General features: G+C 37.8%; 1 protein-coding gene across 1 annotated transcript in view; it reads right to left on the bottom strand.

Annotated features, from left to right (window-relative positions):
* Positions 1 to 4,545: 4,545 nt before the first annotated feature.
* Positions 4,546 to 20,705, bottom strand: part of LOC149138761 (Sugar isomerase (SIS) family protein) — a 101,688-nt gene continuing 85,528 nt past the window's right edge. Inside the window, exons 12-24 of the mRNA XM_089448693.1 lie at positions 10,379 to 10,451; positions 10,193 to 10,253; positions 7,958 to 8,024; positions 7,781 to 7,837; positions 7,601 to 7,654; positions 7,352 to 7,480; positions 6,061 to 6,124; positions 5,887 to 5,960; positions 5,708 to 5,761; positions 5,554 to 5,622; positions 5,235 to 5,324; positions 5,015 to 5,122; positions 4,546 to 4,845 (exon numbers count right to left, since the gene is read on the bottom strand). Of these exons, the coding sequence (XP_089304819.1) occupies positions 4,801 to 4,845; positions 5,015 to 5,122; positions 5,235 to 5,324; positions 5,554 to 5,622; positions 5,708 to 5,761; positions 5,887 to 5,960; positions 6,061 to 6,124; positions 7,352 to 7,480; positions 7,601 to 7,654; positions 7,781 to 7,837; positions 7,958 to 8,024; positions 10,193 to 10,253; positions 10,379 to 10,451 (945 nt within the window). The 3' untranslated portion in view covers positions 4,546 to 4,800. The remainder of the gene's footprint in view (positions 4,846 to 5,014; positions 5,123 to 5,234; positions 5,325 to 5,553; positions 5,623 to 5,707; positions 5,762 to 5,886; positions 5,961 to 6,060; positions 6,125 to 7,351; positions 7,481 to 7,600; positions 7,655 to 7,780; positions 7,838 to 7,957; positions 8,025 to 10,192; positions 10,254 to 10,378; positions 10,452 to 20,705) is intronic.

The raw sequence follows: 20,705 nt of genomic DNA, 5'->3' as shown, positions 1-20,705 counted from the left end.
GCCCTGGAAAGTGCTCTGATACCACTTGTTATGCTCATAACCTGCAAAAAGATACCCAAATACAGAATATGCGAAGAAAGATACCCAGAACATAGAATAGTGAGAGACAACAGCAAATATTTTATTATTCAGAAAGCAATGTTCACTGGCCTCTTCGAGGGGGCAACCTCCAATAGAGCAGAGCTCGATTCAAAAATAAGACACGATTCTCCTCGCAGGGAGTCTCTATCCTTTATATATGACTCATACATGCAATACCATGGATCAATACCATGGGTTTTATTAATACCATCTATCTAATACCATGGCCCATTTGCAACTAATTGTGGTCCCGTCATTAATTGCGGATTAACCACTTACAATTATTAATATGGGCTTTATTGACTCTTTACTATGACTCAATCCCACTACATAAATAAGGGGGTTAGGGTGGGACCCTAACAGTCCCAAATCAACCTCAAAATATCAACAAAAAATATAATAATGTATCTCATATCATGAGTCATAATGTCATATACAACGAAATGAACCAAATAACTAAAGTCTAATACTACTGATTTCCTTTGCCCCTCTAGATGTAGATGTTGGTGGAGTTGGCAGTAGACTTTGTTGTGCTCTAGAAGCTGAAGAAGGTAGACCACGTCCTCTACTTGTAACAGGGGTAGCTTGGGTCACCTCCTCCTCATCATAAAGAACCATATATATATATATATATATATATATCCACGATTTTTCCCCAAAAAATCGCGATTTTTTCAAAAAAATCGGCTAAAAAAAAATCCAATTAAATCGCCCGATTTTATCGTTTTTTTTTTTTGAAAAAATCGCGATTAAACAATTTAATCGCGATTTTTCTCGATTAGTGCAACACTGGTTCTGCGCACAGAATATTTCCTTGAGAGTTTTAGGGATAAGGATTAGAGCCTGAAGTATAACTCAACTGATATGAGACTACATGGATTACAGTGTTTCATGAGATCATTTCTCTGTGGAGTCTCATTTCCTCTACGATGTATGGTCTGGATAGTAGCTCTCAGTAGTGGCACATGAAAATGATCCTTGTCAAAGAGATCTCGACACAACAACATATATTATGGTCTCCGCAATTACTATGATTTCTCTACGCCAACTACACCCAACACATGTGTGGGACTTCAACCATATTAGCATTCCTCCATTTTTTACATCTCTAAGTTATTGTCATTTCTGTTATCCTATGCATGTATTCTATCTTAGCATTCATGTTGGCAATACAGTAGTCCCAGCACGTTAAGACAATGCGAAGTGTATGATATTGTATGGTTCCAGCACAACAAATATAGCATATGAATGGCTTCTCTTCTATCCAATGTATGGTCTCAGTGCTCATTCCAAGATCACGTACAGCATCACCACAGCAGTAATAGCATCTCGGTCCAGTATTGATTTGAAATTAGTAAAATTGTCACCATAGTATTGTTACTACAGTTCATTTTGTATATGACAATCTCAGCAGTTCAGATCAATATAATGTTTGGTATGTTGAACAGTACAAGTACAGTGTGCGGGCAGTTCTGATCAGTGTTTTAAGATTCGGCCAGCTTGGAACCGATTCGGCCGAGTTGGTCTAAGTCAAGGCCTCACCAAGTCGACTCGACCAGTGAACTGGTTCGGCCAACCGGGTTATTACTGAGCCGACCGAATTCGAGCCTACTCGGCCGGGTTGGATGACAGTGGCCCGTGAATTAAAAAAACAACGATTTTTTTTAATTTTTTTGCTTTTGGGGGACTCCAAGGTTTTCATGATGATACTTTAATGGTTTTTTGTCCCTAATAAGTTTATCTCGCTTGATCTTGAGAGGTTTGTTTAGTTGGTATCACATATGTAGTAGAGATTCCTTAAGAGATAGCTTCATTCTTCTTCAAAACCTTCCAATAGGTTCTTTGCCCCTTTCTTAAAGCAAACCTAACTTTGTGGCCCCAACCTTGGCCCTCCAAAGATGAGCATTGAGCCTTGAGTTGATTACACGTGATGCTACACCCCTTGATGAACCTCCAAATGCTAAAACGCTAAACTTAAAAGCTTGGACTTTGGACTATTTGATGATATGCCCAAATGGACTGAAGATGCCCCCTGGCTGGCCTTGAGCCTATTTTGGTGGATGGTGCCTTCTTCCAAAGCACAAATGAGGATGGTTATCATTGAGATGACTTAGGAGGGCTAGCACATCCCTCTTTGATGCCAATGCTTACGCTTAGCTGTGCCATGTCACTCACATGCTTGAAAAAGGTGACATAGGGTCTCTCCTAGATGACATCATGGTGGAGGATGCACCTTTTGAAGATGTACACATGCACTTTGGGACTTTCTTGGAGTGAGGAACACTCTTGGACCCTTGTATTAGTTCCTTGATGACTTACAATCTATTTTGGAGGATAACATCATTTCTAGCCTCCTTGGTTATGTGTTTTTGTTTTGATCTCTATATCATCATCATGTATGTATTGCACAGTGCACTGGGTGCCATTTTGATATAATGGATATATTCATGAGCCTACTTTGATCATATGTTGTCTTCTATCTACATTCTAATGCTGTGTGTTTGGAAACATGAATGAAAATCTTTAAAATTATGTTTTTTTATAATAAAAAAATAAATATTTAATGTATTTTTTAAAATGACCGAGTCATTGAAAACGAGCCGACCGTGTCGATACCGAGTCGGAGTCGGAGTTTTAAAACATTGGTTCTGATGTGGCATCACAGTTTAGTTAAGTTGGCATCATACTTGTAACTTATAATGGGTATCTCAATTCGCTCTACAATTTGGCACTACAGTTGGTACTGCTCTTGATACTGCAGTTGCATATGGTAGCATTTTCCCTGCCATCTTCAATTGATATGCAGAGACCCTATCTCCAACAGAAACCCTAATCATCATGTATTCTTATATATTGTCAGCATTTCAAGAATATTGACATATGGCATCCCCGCAGACCAGAGGCAGTTAAGGTATTTTGGCAAATGTTAGTATTGTATGGAAATTCTGGTGATAAGACTTGTTCACAAACGAAGTTGTGAACAAGTCATAGCAATGGGTAGTTTGTTGACATTTGTATATTATACCTCTCTGATTGAACTTTCGATGAAAATCTAATAGAAGAAGAAAAATTGAATTCCGGGTTTTCCCCCTTGTGGGGTTTTTCCCTGGTCTCCAACCAATCATGGTGTCTCTATGTGTGAATGCTTTTCTTCCTTTTGTTCCTTTATATATCTGCTGCATAGTTGTTGACATTTTTCTTTCTATAGAATTGCTAATGCTGCTAACGATGTTATAACATGAATGCATATGTAAATGATAAATAAGGATGTATATGCAATTATGAAAGCAAAGAACAATTTCACCCTAAGAAAATTAACAGGGAGAACTATAATGAATGTAAGCAACTTTACAGCATTCAAATTGGAATCCTTTGGCAAAAAATACATGAGTTGGGGTATCTGTTCTACCAAAGTCACCCAGGACTTGCACCTGACTCCAATTGCAGGGTACAGCCCGTCTGCAAAACATATGCCCTATAGGAGGTGAAACATGCAACCCACTCACACCTCTACTTGGTAAACCTAATGCTGAAGTTATAAATATTGATGCTGTAAATCTCTGAACTAACCAACCAAGGCAATTATATTGTCTGATTAGCTTGCACTTATCACAATCCAGCAAGCATGCCCTTCACCAATCTGAGAGGATTACAATTGGCAACTGGAATCTCTTGGCTAAAGATCCATGAGTGTGGGTGTAATTCTGCCAAGGACTCGCACTTGACCCAGTCGCGTGGAACAGTCCATTTGTACATGTGATCTGGGCCACCTACAAGGGGCAAAACCTACAACAGCTTGCACAGACAAACCAGTGCACAAGGTGTGAAACATGTCACTCTGGGGATTTGATTGGGAAGGGGAGTAACACTACACCCGATTACCCATCCAACAAACACCCCATTGACCACCAAAGCAAAACGTGAATGATTTGAAAATATGGTTAGTTGTAAACAGATGTGATGGGAGATCTAGCACCTATTGCCGCGCTTTGTTTCCTGGTTCCTTCAACAACCCAAGGGGATTTTGTGTTGATTGCCCCGCGATTTTGTATCGGTTGCTGCTTCATCAGCTTGAGGGGATTTTGCATCGATTGCCCCTTTGTGATCCCATGGCATTGACCTTTATCCTCACCCACTTTTTACTATAATATACTAATAAGCTCAATCGACATATCACTGTATTGATAGATCATAGAACATTTCACACATCTTTGAAATAAATAGATCAAAATTTTCATTTGAACAAGAAGCCATAATCCATGATCAACAGATTAATTTCTATTAGTTTTCCACTCTATATCAATTAGTATTTGAGCTGTGTAAATCTCCAAAAATTGTTTCTATTTACAGAAATAGTAAAAATAATGATAATACCATATACATCTCTAAAGAGATAAACACTAAGAAACTAATGAAGTGCATACTGGAAAAAAATGATACTGGAAGTGGATACTGGATAGCAAATAGAGTTTCTAAACTGGAAAAGATTTCACCAGTTTCTTTATTATGAAGATGCATGTTATTTTCAACTCAATTGAAGATACGAATACTGGGTTCCCCGTTTATGACAAAAAAATATCGATTCCTGATCATCAAAAGTGCCTCCATTTTAACAGAAAGCTTTCTACATAAGTGAATCTCTCTCATTCAAATACAAAATAAGGACTGGCATTCAAAATCAAAAGACTGACTGGTGCTCAACAAATAGAAAAGTATGTACTATGATTTTGAGTGGAGAAAGTCCGCAGTAATTGGAGCATTTTCCTGTAAGTGAACATTGATTAGATCAGCTGGTTTGTTGGTATGATATGAATGTATTTCAATGGAAAGTTCTGAAAAGCGCAGTTCTAATTATCAATTTAATATAACCACGTAGAATGCACATTTTCTCCAGACTTGAAAAAGGGAACAATATATTTTAGTATCTGATTACCTTCAAGTATCGTTTTATCAACATTGTGGTGCTGGGGTTAAAGCCCTCAACTGGCTTCCCTTGAGTGCGAGACAAGTTCAGCTGAGCTCGTACACGAGATGCCAGTGACTGTAGAAGAAAATAAAAAGTGAAAAACCAATATGAAATTGATCTTCCCACCAAATTTTCTTTTCTCACATTTCAAGTTAAAAGACATTCTATGTGATTGTTTTGATCATACCTTGCCAAGCTCCACGCCCCATTGGTCAAAGGAATTAATGCCCCAAATGAAACCCTGAACTGCAATCCTGTGTTCATACATTGCTAACAACTAATGTGCCAAATAAAAATCAGTGTTAGCCCATATAATATTCAGCACATCCTGGAAGTTCAAGATTCGTAGGAAAAATTTAACACCATGTAGCTAATAATAAAGGGAACAATATGAGAATACCAATGCTAAAGCCAAAAATGCATCTTTGCAACGAAAGGGTAATTGAACATCGGTTGAGAAAGTTGCAGAATTCAATTTGTTAAGATGAGAAGGTTTTTCAACCAACCTGGCCTACGTTATATGCGGTCAATGATGGTAGTAAGATGCTTAGTGATGGTCGATTCCCAGAGAATGTCTGCATATAAACCATGTGAGAATTTTGAAACCAACTGATAGTTATCAAAAACAAAGATTCATCTCTTACACAGATTCAATTTTACCTTGTGTGCAACAAGATGATCAGAAACTTTCTCATTCCTCAACTCCTCAGGAGTCTGCATGAATTTCAAATCATACAAGAGCTTCAGTCATTATTTCTATTTACAGAACTTCATATGTAAAATTTAGAAAGCAGATAAAAAATTATTTTATTTCCAAGGACCCAAATTGGAAGAGTTACCTTCCCACAGGCAAGAGCATCTGGCTGTGCAAAAAAATTAGACATGAGCTCATCGTGGTTACTCACAACTTCCCCTGCAATTACAATTTACAATTATATAGTGACATAATTTGCATTGATAAAAACATGAAGCAAAGCAACCAAACTCATCAATCTGCCCAAGCTGTGACATGCCTTGTAGATAAATGGGCTGCTGGCTCTTGACGATGCCAATAAAATCACAAGGAATTACACGACCCTGCATATTGCACAGAAGCAAATATCCATGTGACTGAAACTGTCAAAAACTTACGAACCTACAAAAAAGCAATCTAACAGACACCCCCACAAAGTCAACTAAATCATTTTGGTGAGGCACATATTCTCAAAACTGTGGTTGTTCCATCAAAAATTATTGAGAAAGCAGGTCGACATTTTATCAATCACATCAATAATAAGATCTAACCATATTTGAAAGCATTCATTGGAAATAAAAATTAAGTGGTAAGCAAGTCATTGAAGTAAAACTACTGGCTGGGACATTCAGTAAGGCTTTGAAAGGTCTTCTCTTCGCAATTGGGGCAATTCATTCCAGTAAGGTCTTGATTGAAAGAATAAAAATCGGGGCAAATACTTCCTTCCAGTGAGGCCTTGATTAAAAGGTTTAAATAAGGGGCAAATACTTCTTTTCAGTAAGTCTTTGAAAGGCCCTATCAAGTAAATGTGGACACTTTTAGCCCTTGAAAGCTCCTTTGATTTAGTTAAGATCAAGACTCAATACTTCAAAAACTTGTCGTGATTATCTCTTATCTAAAGAAGAGGTAAAGTCTTCAGATCAATACTTCAGACTTGAATGGAAATTATATTTCATTCTGGGACTGAAAGGTCATATCAGGTCCTGAAAGGTCAACCTTGGAGCAGTCAGGCAAGGTCCTGTGCCAGCCTTACAGGGTTGAAATCTAGTGGTTTAATGAAATAATTTTGACAAACAATATCAAACGCAAATGTGCCTTCACTAAATCTGGTCATGGGCAGTGTGATATAATATAACATTATGGCAATTGCTACTTCTCTATATTACATCCATCATGTCATTTATTAGTGATTGGGAAGAGAAAATCTATTACAGTTGAAATCCCTCATCAGTGCTTACTATTAGCCATATTAAATTATCCTCAACTCAAATACACATAAATATTAGCCATATTAATTTATCCTCAACTCAAATACACATAAGAACAATTAAAAATAGATCACTATAAATATGGCTAATGACAGGATAGAATGGTTAAGGTCATAGTTGAAAAGAACAATAAACATATCCATGTAATAGGCATAGTTGTATTTTCCAATTAGCAGGATTCATCCTTTTCTTCTGCAAGAACCATTCGTGATGACTTAACTGGTAAAACCTGTGTTAGCCATTTGAACCAGGTTGTAAAATCATGGCCTCAATTCACTGGGATCAAAACAGCAAGAATTCTACCTGATGAATTAACTGGTAAAAGCTATGCTGGCCATTTGTACCAGGTTCTCCAAAATCTATTTCACCAGCCTCAAAATTGAGGGGCACACCATCAATAGAAACTCCCTTCCCATTACTCTCCATGCTAAGCTGCAACATACAGAAAAACAGATTCATAGCATTAACAAAAAATAAAAAAGATGATCTCAGACAATGAAGGCTCAAGTGCACTAAATTCGACAGCACAGAACATCCAAGACAGAAGTTTACCTGCTGGATGTGTGGTGCAAACTTCTCCAGAGCCTGAGTATATGGCAAGATAGCCTACAAGATTGACAGAAAAAAGAAAAGCTATAATACTCTTGCAAGCTAGAATAAATACACATTGAAGGTAATTAAAGAAGCCTTTTCATGTCTGTTACACTCTAGTAAGATCTTGAAAATATATACCCTAGCTGGATGCCCAAGAAAGGAAACATTCCACACACTGAGGAGACCAAGCAAAACCTGTGAAAATGTCACCAGTGTGATAATTAGAAATGTGTTCAACTTGATTGTGTGAAAAGAAAGCAAACATCAGATTCTGCTAAATCTCATCTGTATTGAATTGTAGGTATCCTGGCATACAGGAATATTTTTCTCAAATGGAGTTGTGTGGAAATGGTTATCTATACTTCTTGCTCCCTCCAGAAACCTTCGCAGACAATGAAAAGAATATTAGTTAGTATCATTGCTCAGCCTACTGTTCTTGTATAGAATTTCTATCCTGCTCCAAATAGATTAAATAACAAAAATTATCTCTCACAGTGCACAAAGAATGAATAACAGGAATTATCTCTCACAGCGCAATATTGAATATCCAGATTCCATACACAGTAGTGTTCTCTCATAAATCAGGAATCTAGTTTTGGCAATCAGCTAGTATAGATGGACAAGTGAAGACAAGTAGGATATTTTTAGCTAGACCCTTCTGCTGCACATTTTTTTTTAATTTCTTTCTCTTGCTTTCAGCATTACCTGGGAATTGATTTCCCATTTCCACATCTTATTCATACTGCATGTACCTTTGGGTCCCATTGACCTACTTTTGTGGTCAATTGTTGAACATTAATAAAACTATCTTATCTTATTTCATCAAAATGATGGTATTCTCCATTCATCAATAGAAATTCTTAAGCTCAAACAAGAATACAGTAGGCTTCTCATAAGACGAAAACAGTAGTAGACTGAAGGTGGTCATTTCTCCATCTCCAATTAGCTTTTCAGTATGTGAAAAGCTCAAATAGGGAAAGAATATACTATGCTCCAACCAACTTTTGCCTCTCATAAGGCTTATCATTTTGGTGTAACTCATTATTACACACATCAGTTTGGTGTAAGGCTTATCATTTTGGTGTAACTCTTCTCTCAATGCAACTTTTATGCCCGTGTATATATGGCAAAGCCAAGCTCATCATTGCCATCCAGAAATATGCCAAAGCCCACCAGGGCATTTGAGGAGTCAAAGCGAGAATTAAAACACTGTGGGCACATAAACACAGGAAGCACAGACAGTAATTGTGACGCACGGAGGTGGAAGAGGCAGGGCACATAAATCAACGTCCCAGGCACAAGTGTAACTTGAAGTGGACTTGAAGTGGAGCCTAGGTAATAACAATTTTTATATCAAAAGAATTGTTATTAGAAATAAGCTAAAATAACATTTACTTTTCCTAAGTTTATTCACAGCTCCTCTCAGGCCTGGCAGCTCATAGTTAACTGTGTATACTCACATCTGGCAGGAACCGACAGTGATCTCAATGGAAGAAAGAATAATAGCAATTCAGCAGAAAAGAGTCATGATAGATATGGCCAGGTAAGGCTGATGGTTAATCTTACAGCAGGTCTGTTGGCTGTTGCAGAAAGCAACATCAAATGAAAAGGGTCAAACAAAGGCTGCAAGACATCTGTCAACAAGCAGATAAGGTAACAGTCACAGAATAAAATAATTCAAAAAATTTACATAGCTGCTTGATACAAACAATAACAAAAGAAGTCCACAGATGCATGAAAAACATTGAACAATCGACATTTATTAGCAGGAGGTTGTTCTGAGTTTGCAGGCAGTATTCACAGGATTGTAATTTTTTGTGCGAACGGAATGAGCAGATGAGTCTTAAATGAAGAGAATATGCAAGAGATAGCAGATGTGAATTGATTGTGTTGAAGCATTCATGTGCATTGAATGCTGGAAATTCATTAAGGTATTGACAACAGCTAGGTGAACTGAATGGAGAAGAGAATAATGGAGGCAATTAGGTAAGTTAAAAATTTGTCTTTTGGTGATCTGAGGTGGAAGAGTTACAATGAAAATAAAATTTCTGAATTACGATGCTTAATGACGAAATTTTAAAACAGCAAGTCCTCATAATACTATGCTCTTAGGCTCCAAGAAATAATGAGCATAACTATCAGAACAAATTAAACTTTCCAGAGAGATAAACTTATCATATGATAACCCAGATTTCACATGTTAATAACGTAATGTTAAGGAACATGCTGTGAAGTTGTGTAGAAGTCAATCCATTGCTTGAGGACATGTCAAGACTCAATACCAAAATAATGAAACTTCCTACATAGTCATGACTCATAAGAAGAATGTGAAACATTTATTTTCATCCTGAAATGTACATATAAATTCCCTTATTAGATTGGCTGGCTTGTCCAAATGGAAAATATTAGATATCATCTAATAGAAAGTTCCCATTCCTATTTGAAATCAACTATGTAAGTTTTAAGAAGCAACTAAGAAAGAAAATTATGTTATAACTTATGAACCATTTCACTGAAAAAATATATTCTTTCAGAGAAAGTTGTACATACTTGCTAACAATAGGAAACCCATACTGAAGTGATAAGGGGAGGGCACCCACAGCACTGCACACTGCCACAGAGTACCAACCAAATTGGTTAGAAGGCCACAATATAGGCTGGAGATGAGAAAATATGTCTGAAACTATATGTACGAAACAAAATTCTATAATTGAAGGACAAACATAAGCCACATACCGCTGTAGCGACCGCCAACCCAATCCCAGAATGCAAAAGCATTTTGTGGGTCTATTCCAAATTCTTTTACAAGCTGCACAAGAGTAACATAAGTGCCCACTTAAACTAACAAAAATAGTGTAATACAATAGTATATAAAGAAAAAAGAAACATAAAAAAAATGATGTTCCCCAAACTAGGGAACTCTTCTTCCAGTAAACAGTATCGACAAATTTACTAAATATACAGCATTTCTTCAAGCCAGCATATAAACAATAGATATATGAAGGTAACAGCAGGAAATCCAACAATTCTCGATAACTCCCATATGATGGCTCCAACAAGACACTTAAACAAATACAATATGCAGGAAGCTGTATATATATTATCCAATCTTTTTCTATTGATAGAAATGAGCATGTAAACATAACTTCATATCGATGCATGTTTGATACATTATACTACTGTAGCAGAAAACTAGCAGGAGGATTCAGCTGATGTGATAACATGGTGCAAGCATAAGATTCAGCAGAAGACAACTGCATAAAGCACAAAGCAAGTACATAATATGGGTAAGTGTGATAGCCCTGAAAAGGTAATAACAATTATCGGGATGATGTTGCACAAGCAAGAACCCTTTTGTACTGCAGGTAAGAGTCCTTTCCTTAAAGCTAGTAAATGCATATAATCATATCACCATTTGAATGGTTGATTTAAACAGTGGAAGGGAAAACAGATAATAACTTAGTCAGGTATTTTGCAAGAATAGAAGAGCTGATTGGAGAACTGAAATATGTGACACTGGAAGGAAAAAAGATATATTTGTTCATATCAGGACTCACCTCTAACATCAGGGCTAGTGTCCAGATAACTAGACCAAGACATATCAGGAGGCAGTGAACACAGCAACAGAGATGGAAGGTGCTATTGATTTTGCTACACAAGATAAAAAGCATGAACAAAAGGAATGGGATCAGAAGCTCCAAAGGATCGAAAGTAATCTGATGCCAAGACTCATTGGAGACTGTTTTAAGCATTTCTATCTTTTATTGGGCGACACGGACTGCTTTCTATCTTTTCGCTGCTTGTCCTTGATGAAGGGTGAAGTGATCACCCAAAACATTGGGCGTCAAAATTCATACACAGTTATATCACAATGACAGTATGTCCAACTGTGTTAGTATGCACTCTCAGCAGAAAACAGTTAATAAGGATGGTGGGTTTTTATGCTTAGGAAAAACTTTTCCACGTTTAATAAAACACTGGATTATCTTTTAGAGTTTGGAAGGTTCTTCAATTCATTTGCTTTACCAAAAAAAAATATTAAAAAGTGTGTGGGAAATGGATTACCTGATGTGAAACAACCAAGAATAGCCAAGAAAAGTCTCCCCATTGTTCCCAGGAAAAAGAAAAATTCCAGAATATCTTGATCATTTTCCTGCATTATAGATAAGTAGCCTCCTTCTTGATGGATGGTTTACTTATGGAGGACCATCTACTGTAATCCATCGCTAAAATGGCACATAAAGTGGTGTCAAGGTTACTTTGGTACAATGCCATATTGTTTAAATACTTTCAAGAGATCATGGAGCTTAAGGACCATGGGAAATTGTCATAGATGAGTCTCCTTGCATTTTCCAAAGTTCCACCGGAGGTAGATCACTCATATTTAGAAGGACATCTCAACCAGTGTAGCATGACTCTTATATGACCCATGAGCCTTGACGGGTTTTATAGCGAGATGGGTCACTCGCATAGAACCCGAGGTTTCTACCCGTACCCGCCAAACCCGCATAAAACTCGTCTACCCGCATTGAACCCATGAACTGCATATGACCCACATAGGACCCGCATAATACCCATGGAGACCCTCAAAATTCGATTTTTTTTATTTGTTTATTTTTTTTGGAGATCATGTGGAGGGAAAGGGAAAATGGAGGGGAATTTTTGCCAAGTCTTATACGGGTCGCTTAGTCCATAGCCAGACAAGTCTTATACGAGTACGAGTCATGCAACATTGATCTCAGCTGATGGTATGCTCAAGTTTGTATCTTATTTGGTTGAAATCATCCCGGAAAGCTAAGTTGCACAAAACACCGAAACGATTAAAAGTTTCCGAAATGGGTACAGCTAGAAACGTCACCCCCAGAAAATGAAAACGTCGGGCAAAATGTCATATATATATATATATATATATATATATATATATATATGTTGCATTGGTTGTGTGACGGGGTACGAGTTTCCGGGACAAACTAGAGCACACCCCCAAATTTTCAGAGGACGACAAGTGCGGCAACTAATTTTTATATTTATTATAACATAAAAATAAAAATAAAAAAAATTAGTAATTCAGCATAAACATGAATGATAAATTAAAATATAAAAATTAGAACTATCACTAATTTTGAAATTCAAATTACAAAATAAAACACTGAAGTCTAATACTATCTAATAATCATTACACATTACAAAAACAAATCTCATCATCATTGCCCATTGTCAAGAACTTAAGAAGTACTACTAGTCTGCTGCAGCCTACAATCTACTATTGTCGACATAATCATTCTATGATGCATGATGAATCATTTCAAAATTTTAGTAGCAGCTAAACTTTGAAAACTAAAAGTGAAATTTAATAAAACTTAAAAACTGTAAACATGAACAAGTCATTAATATTTAATTATAAATCCCAAATTAAGAGTCTAGAAATTAAGAACCTTGAGGGACCTATCAACAGTGTAATGTATGTCATAATCATTTAGAATCACTATTATTTACAAAGCACAAAGAGTATTAATATCCCATCTATTTACCTTATAACATTAAGCATTAAAGATGAGTTAGCCATTGTAATGTTTATTTCAAGGGTAACAATGTTATGTACAAAAGTAACAATGTCATAAAGTGAAATAAACTATATAATAAATGATGTTTATGTTAATGTATTCAGGGAATTAATTGATTGGTTCCTAAAATTAATAATGGAACTTGATACTTATATATACAACACCGCTAGGTGAGAGAGAGCGATGGCTAGGGTTTCTGAGAATGTTATCTGCGTCGACGCCGCTCTCCAGACCAGAGATCTGAGCATCAATGGAGAACACAAGATGGGCCACAGAACATCTGAAGTTTCTGAGGGAGGGACGCACAGAGAGTGGAAGATGTAAGTGGCTCTGCATTTCGTTTCTGCGTGCCTGCGATCTGAAACGAAGCGGACTCAGGACGATATTCTGCAATGGCGGCTCAACTTGAAACTCAACACAAGTCCTTAGACCATTTTGGGTTGGATAGAGGCACTTAGCCCTCACGACCCCCGGAACCTAGAAAGCTCAGCAAACTACCGAGGGGGACTCATGCAACACTCACCTAGACAGGTCGAAGAGCATGGCGAGTCTGTCCGTTGCTTCAGGTTGGGGAAAAATCAGTTGACGTTCACCATTGATGGCACGACCAGGGAATATACTCATGAGAGTAACCCTCCTACTTCACGCGGCAAATAGAATACAAAACAGTATACACCCACCATCTATCCGCAGTGGCAGCTCGTAAATGAGGTGCTCAAAGCCGACAGATCCGGCCCAGACGGCCTAGATCCGGAGAAGAAAGGAACAGATGGGGCATCGATCTACCCAGATCCATCAGATTCAGAATCATTGGTAGCAGATCGAGCCCTATCTCAGATAGATCCAACCAATACCGACCTGGATCTGATCCAAATCTTCATTAAAATGCTGGAAGGAAGGAATATCTGCAGGAGAATCGGGAGAGGGAGACGGATCCAAGACTTAAGGCACGAAATCCAGACACACTTAGGCATACCATCATGCAACACCTGATTTACTCAGGACACAGCCTACAGGATAACCACACACTACAAGATTATGGTATTGCCACAGACTCGAATATCATAGTCAATCTACGACTGCGAGGTGGATGCTCTGGAACCAGTTCAAAGGGCACAGGCACGTTTAAAGACACAGTCAAAGGAAAGGAAAAAGCCCAAACCAAACCAGCATTACCCCCTGAACTACCAGGGCCCTACATAGTGGAACAAAAATCTCAGAATCCTACCTTCACAGTCTCAATACCTGAGGTAAATGGGTTGTATTCAGATTTTCTTACCAAAGCAGTCATATGCAGATTTAATGGTTTTTGGCCTAAATCTGATCTTTTGCACCAATGGATTTTTGCTGCATGGACACCAAATTGTGAAATCCATTTATGTTCCAAAGGGTTTTTTATTGTCAGATTCACCACAGCTCAAGAAAAAGAATATATACTCAATAAAGGACCATGGTTCTGGGGCAACGCAGGGCTCTTCATGACCCCTTGGTTCCCAGAATTTGATGCCAATACAATGATGGTATCAAAAATGCCTATTTGGGTCAGATTACACAACCTCTCATTACACTTCTGGCACCATCAAGTATTAGAAGGTATAGGGAACTCCCTAGGAAAGTTCTTAAAGATTGATGTGGACAGATTCACAAGGGGCATATTCACTTTCGCCAGGATATGCATCGAAGTAGACCTTAGTCAAGGACTACCAGACAGTATTACATTGATCTTCAATGATATACACTAGAATCAACCTTTAGATTATGAAAATACAGCTTTTCGGTGTCGTGGATGTTTGCAAACATGCCACCTTCACAGTGCCTGCCCACAAGCTAAAAAAGACCCCAAAAGGAACAAAAAGCAACCCAAAAAACCAAAAGGTTGGCAATGCACAGACACTTTGGAAGAAGTAACAGGACAAGCAAAAGCAACAGAAAATAATGCAGAAAAGGATTCACAGAAGGACCAGAACAGCACACAAAAGGAGGAGATAGACCACACCACTGCCTGCATTTTGAGGCCCAACAACCCCTTGCAGCATCAGGAGTCCCAAACAACAGGAATGGAAGTAAATAACAACAAACGAACTCATGGATCAGAGGGATCTGATTCTGACAAAGAATATCCTATAAATACAAATGAAAATCAAATGTCCATTGTAACTTCCACTCCCAACACTAGAGGTTGGAGAAAAGTGGAAAAGAAGAAAGGTAGAAAAGAATAGGTTTGCTGTAATTTTTAGTTTTTTATGTATTTTGTGCTAACAGAATCAGCGCATTTGCATATGCTATTTAGCATCTACAACATGTAATTTTGTCTTATGAATAAAATTACATTTTTCCAAGGGGAAAAAAACACCACCACTAGTAATTTAGTAGCACATTGATATGTCATCTAGTTTCTCCTGCTTGTCTCTTGCATATATTTAACACGGTAGTAAACTCATGGTGATTGTGGCATAGGGAAATTTCAAAGATTCATGTCAAGAAAAGGTTTGTTGCAGACATGGAGAAAGAGACAAGTCCAAATTGAAGGCAAATTAAATTCATGGAGTATAGTGACTGTAAACTGTAAACATGAATAAGTCATTAAAATTTAATTATAAATCCCAAATTAAGTGTCTCAGACTTCGCCCAGTCGCTCGACTCTTACCTTAGCTGCAACCTTTGCTTGAGTTCTCTCAACTCTATTTACCTTTGTCGTTGTGAATGGAGTTCTTTGTTCAGCGTTTACCTTCGCCCGCCGTCTAAGACTTCGCTCAACTCTTACCTGCAACCAGTGTTACACGAAATGCCCCCACCCCCAAAGGATCCAAACCAGGAATTGCATCCCATACGGATCCGTGGGTGATCCATCGCAATGATTTTCGGAATCGTGGATTGGGCTGGCGAAGATGGTTCCTGGAAATTCGAAATCGGGCCAGCCCAATCCGCAGTTCTGGATTTCTGAACCGCAGATTCAACGACGAATCCTCCTAGGATCTAGGGCGAATAGGGCATGGATTCATATGGATCCCAAGTGGATCCAAAGGAAGACGACCAGTTCCACAAGGTTCTATATATTTTTTTATTTTTCCTTTGACTTAAGTTGGGTTGGGGCTTCTCGGACACTCCCAAGGCTCCCTTGATGCTCCTTAGATGCTTCCTACATGCTCCCTCATGGTAATGTTAAATTCTTAAAGTAAAAGTGACATTCTCCTTTATTTTTCATTTTCATCCTTTCACTTAAATTTTTAACATTACTATGAAATGACTTGGGATGTTTGAGAGTGTTTCCAGCCTCATCAGACTTCATCTGAAGAAGATAGAATTTCATATCTTATTCAAAATTCAACAAACTTAACAGTTTTCAGGAATTCGAGATCAATGGAATTGTGGCATTTCATTAGATTATATCATATATGAGGGTATGTGATTAGCATTTAATCAAGAGCACCAAGCCCTATATGTACCCTAGTGTTGGTGGTGTTAATTGTTGAACCCCTTTATCATGCCCTTAGTAAAAAATTACCTTTCAATCAAGTCAAAATCATCGATCAAGCATGTTAAGCTTTTTCTACCATATTTTAAGGCTTGGATTAGGTAGTTTGATCAAAATTGGGCAATGTTAACTAATATCGCTAAACAATCGAGGTAGAGGCAAAGGCTAGACAAGAGGAGAAGAATCTAGATTCTAGATGGTTGAAGCATCAAAATGGTTGATGCTCGAATAATTAATCATTAATGTACAATGGATGCCATATCTATCTTGATTTATGTACAAATATGCATGCTTCCATATCTTCTACAACTAATTTGGTATTTTGGATGTTTTTTTTAATATAAATGCAAAAAATATAAATTATATATATATATATATAGTAGATGCTTCGCTTCCTAGATTTTTGGGAAATGACACTTCTGCATCCCTGCTTCCAAAAAACGTCCTCGCTTCGTGCAACATTGCCTGCAACCCATGCAACCTATGTTTACCTGCAACCTTCGCAACCTATGTTTACCTTTGCCATTGTGTCTCTGTAATAGTGTTTACCTTTGTTGTTGCCGTGTAGTTTAGTGTGTAGTATGGAATAGGTTTAGTTTAGTGTGTATACGATAGGTTTAGTTTAGTCAATAGGTTTAGGTTTAAATAGGGTTTAGGTTTCAAAATTTGTTTTTTAATTTTTTGACTTCAAAGTTTAGAACTTAGGTTTTTTTTTAATTAAGGTTTAATGTGCATGATATCGGGGGATGTCCTCAAGTCCCCAGAAAAGTCCCTGATTTTTCGAGGGACGGCCCAGGGACGGCCTAGAAGTCCCCAAGTCCCTGATGGAGTCCCCAGCGAATTGGAGAAGTTTCCGACGAGTTCCAAAGTTCCCGAAATTGTCAAGACGAAGGAAACGCTATGAATTTTGGTGGGGACACATAAATGACATTTTAAAAGCAAAACCAAGTCTACTAAATCTTATTGATGATTACATGATGCAAAAAATCCAAAATCCCCTTTTTAGATGAGGCCACGTCTGTTAAAACTAAGATAAAACATAAACAAAAGACAAATATTGACTACATATTAATAATCATAACAATCCTCATCCTCATCAACAAAAATATAACAAGATGCTTGTTCAACAGAAGAGGCAATTTCGCTAGTGCTTCAGAAGAGGCAATTTCACTAGTGCTTCCAGTTTCTCTTGCATCGCCACTAATATCAAGAGCATCAAGAGACAGCTCTAAGTGTATTTTTTTAATGAAATTAGCTTAGAAGTGAAAAAACCTTGCGAAAAATGTTTAATTAAGCATTTTTGGGCCATAGAAGGGACCCACGTCCTTATTGGACACTTGAGCGGGCCCAAAACAACCACTTCATGTTAAATTTCCACATACCAGCCAGATTTATTTTCTCGTGGCAATTAATTGTATTCCAATCAATTTATTTATTTAGCCAAATAAATTTTGAATCACCAAAAAAAATCACTGGTATTTTTAACCACTAGAAATATATATATGCAACGGAATTTAAATCAAAGAGATCAATCACACATTGCAAAAATAATTCACCCACAACAATTCTATGTCATCTATTAATCTCGGAAATTTGGGTTTTCGACCCATAGAAATACAAGGAAAATACAATAACTAGAACCTATAACTCGACCCTCACAAGATGAATTTGGCCACCTGCGTTGAAATATGTAACTAGGTCTGGTCTTCATAATGACGTGTAATCATGATTCTATGTATTTGATGTAAAGAGAAAAATAAAATTATTATTGTCATTCTTGAGGCATGGGTTTCATGCTCAAGGTCATTTGATTTATAAGTCAAGCACGCATTGAGTGCTTCTAGGCTTGTAATTGAGTCAACAAGTCAATTGAGTCATTGTCATGTATGGAAGACCCTTTTGGGCATGTTACATCTTGTAAAGAAAATTTATGTAAAGTCAAAAGTGTCAAATAGACCCTCCAAGACCTTGTCATCATCAAAAGAACTAGACGACCTCTATGAGTGGACAAGTTGGCCTACAAGCAGCAATTCAACCTAGAGAGAGACCTACATATATAAAGACGTGGACCTCATTTGGGAGAGGAGACAAGCCGACCTCATTTGGGAGAGGAGACAACCAACTCGTGGAAGAACAAGAAGAGAAAACAATACCTAGCGAAGGAAAGAAGAAACCAAGGAAGGAAAGCAAAGTCTTAGAAGATTATTTTTGGGTCATCTACACCTCACACGTGCGAGAAAACTAGGGCATCAATTGCAGCAGTAAGACTGAAATTGAAGCTTCCTTAGGAGACCAAAATCAGATGTGAAAAATACTGTGTGCAAGCCGAGTAGTCAGGAAGGAGAAGGCTATCTAAGCGAAGAAGGAAAGGAAGCAAAATCATCATTATTATCATGCACGTGCCATTTAGGGTTTCTGCAGTATAAGTCGAAGTTGCAGAAGAAGTTATTGGGGGTCAAAGTTGTTGGAGATGTTGTTGGGGGTCGAAGTTGTTGGGGGTTGAAGTTGTTGGAGAAGTTGTTGGAGTCGAAGTTGCAGAAGTTGTTGGGGTCGAAGTTGCAGAAGTTGTTGGGGTCGAAGTTGCTAGAGAAAAGAAAGCTCATCAAGGAGGAAGGATTGACTTGGTCTTGGAGGGGACTTTGACAAGGGTCCTAGGTCTTGGAATTCGTCATTTGAAGTTCTATAAGAAGAGAAGAATTCTTGTGGGTTTTCCTCTCAAGAGGAGAGGTTTTGGCCCTAGATGATAGCCTATATCTTGTGTCCTATTGTCTCATTGATCTTCATTGTTTGGTAGTTGTTTGATAATAGAGAACACTAATAATAATCAAGTGAAAGAAGAAGCTAATCAAGTTAAGTAAAAATACATCACAAGCAATTATCAAAGTAAGAGAAATCACCTAATCTAGCTACCCCTAGATTTCTCAACATGGTTTCAGAGCTAAGGTGACAAGACAAGAAGAGGCAGCTTGAAGATCATCAATTGAAGAAGGATACATAAGGGCCGAAGCACAAGGAGATCATCCATACATCATCTTGAAGGAAGGGACTAAGGAGCATCAAATGGAGACCTTCACTTTTCCACCCCTCCGTTGCGCCCTTCACTTTAATGATTTATCCTTCTTTCATGCATAGAATAGGAGACCAAGCTTGCATTATGTTTTTCCAATACCCCTTAAATATGTACTAGTTTATCGCTCATCTGAGTTGGGACATTCAAGAGTTCCTTTTCAATGTAGCATGGAATATTAGGGAGTTGGGTGATGGCTAATGAGGGGAGGTAGAGCTCATGTTAGGCTTTTTCCCACGTGCTTACTAAATCCCAACCATCTTTTGCATTTTTATTTTCATTAGTTTTGGCTTTATATCCTTTTATCATTCTTTCAACTACATCAACCTCTTAGAGCAAATTTTCGATCCCTAACTCAAAGGCGAGGATACAAGGTACCATTTCCAATGAGAAATAACAACCAACCCAAAGAATGAATGTGGATAATAGGGGAAGCATGGAATGTGGTAAGTATGGATTACCTTGGGCATGTTACTTTAATTAGTGCCCCCTATTAGTGCCCCTCCTAAAAGAAGGACCTGAGGGAAGGTCACGCTAGACTAGGGGAAAAGGATAGCTTCCGAGGTCAAGCTTGGGAACAAGGTACAATCAAGAGCGGTCAATCTTCTAGTTTGGACTATGATCCATATTAGTATGCCCCAACACAATAAATGAAAGCACACGATTACGCGAATGGTTAGTGTACCATCTGATAGATGACCCACCTTCCTTCAAGAAGTATGTCAAATGGGAGAGAGCATTGACCAAAGCATAAGTGGAGAGCTCTAATGTAAAGCTATCTATGGGCCACCATAGGGTTGTTGGCCAGTTGGTTGTCAAATGAGGAAAAAAATTCTTGTATGGGTTACCCACTTTTGATGGGTAGCAAGCATACCACAAATTCAGCCACATACTTTTGCACATATTTTTTCATACCTTCCCCAAAAATAATCTTTCTTTGTGGTATGTTTTCAAGAA

Source organism: Pinus tabuliformis, chromosome X, assembly GCF_031772625.1.
Source record: "Pinus tabuliformis cultivar Carrire ecotype Pingquan chromosome X, CPIR1, whole genome shotgun sequence".
NCBI lineage: Eukaryota > Viridiplantae > Streptophyta > Pinopsida > Pinales > Pinaceae > Pinus > Pinus tabuliformis.
This window is presented reverse-complemented; position numbering and strand designations above follow the sequence as displayed.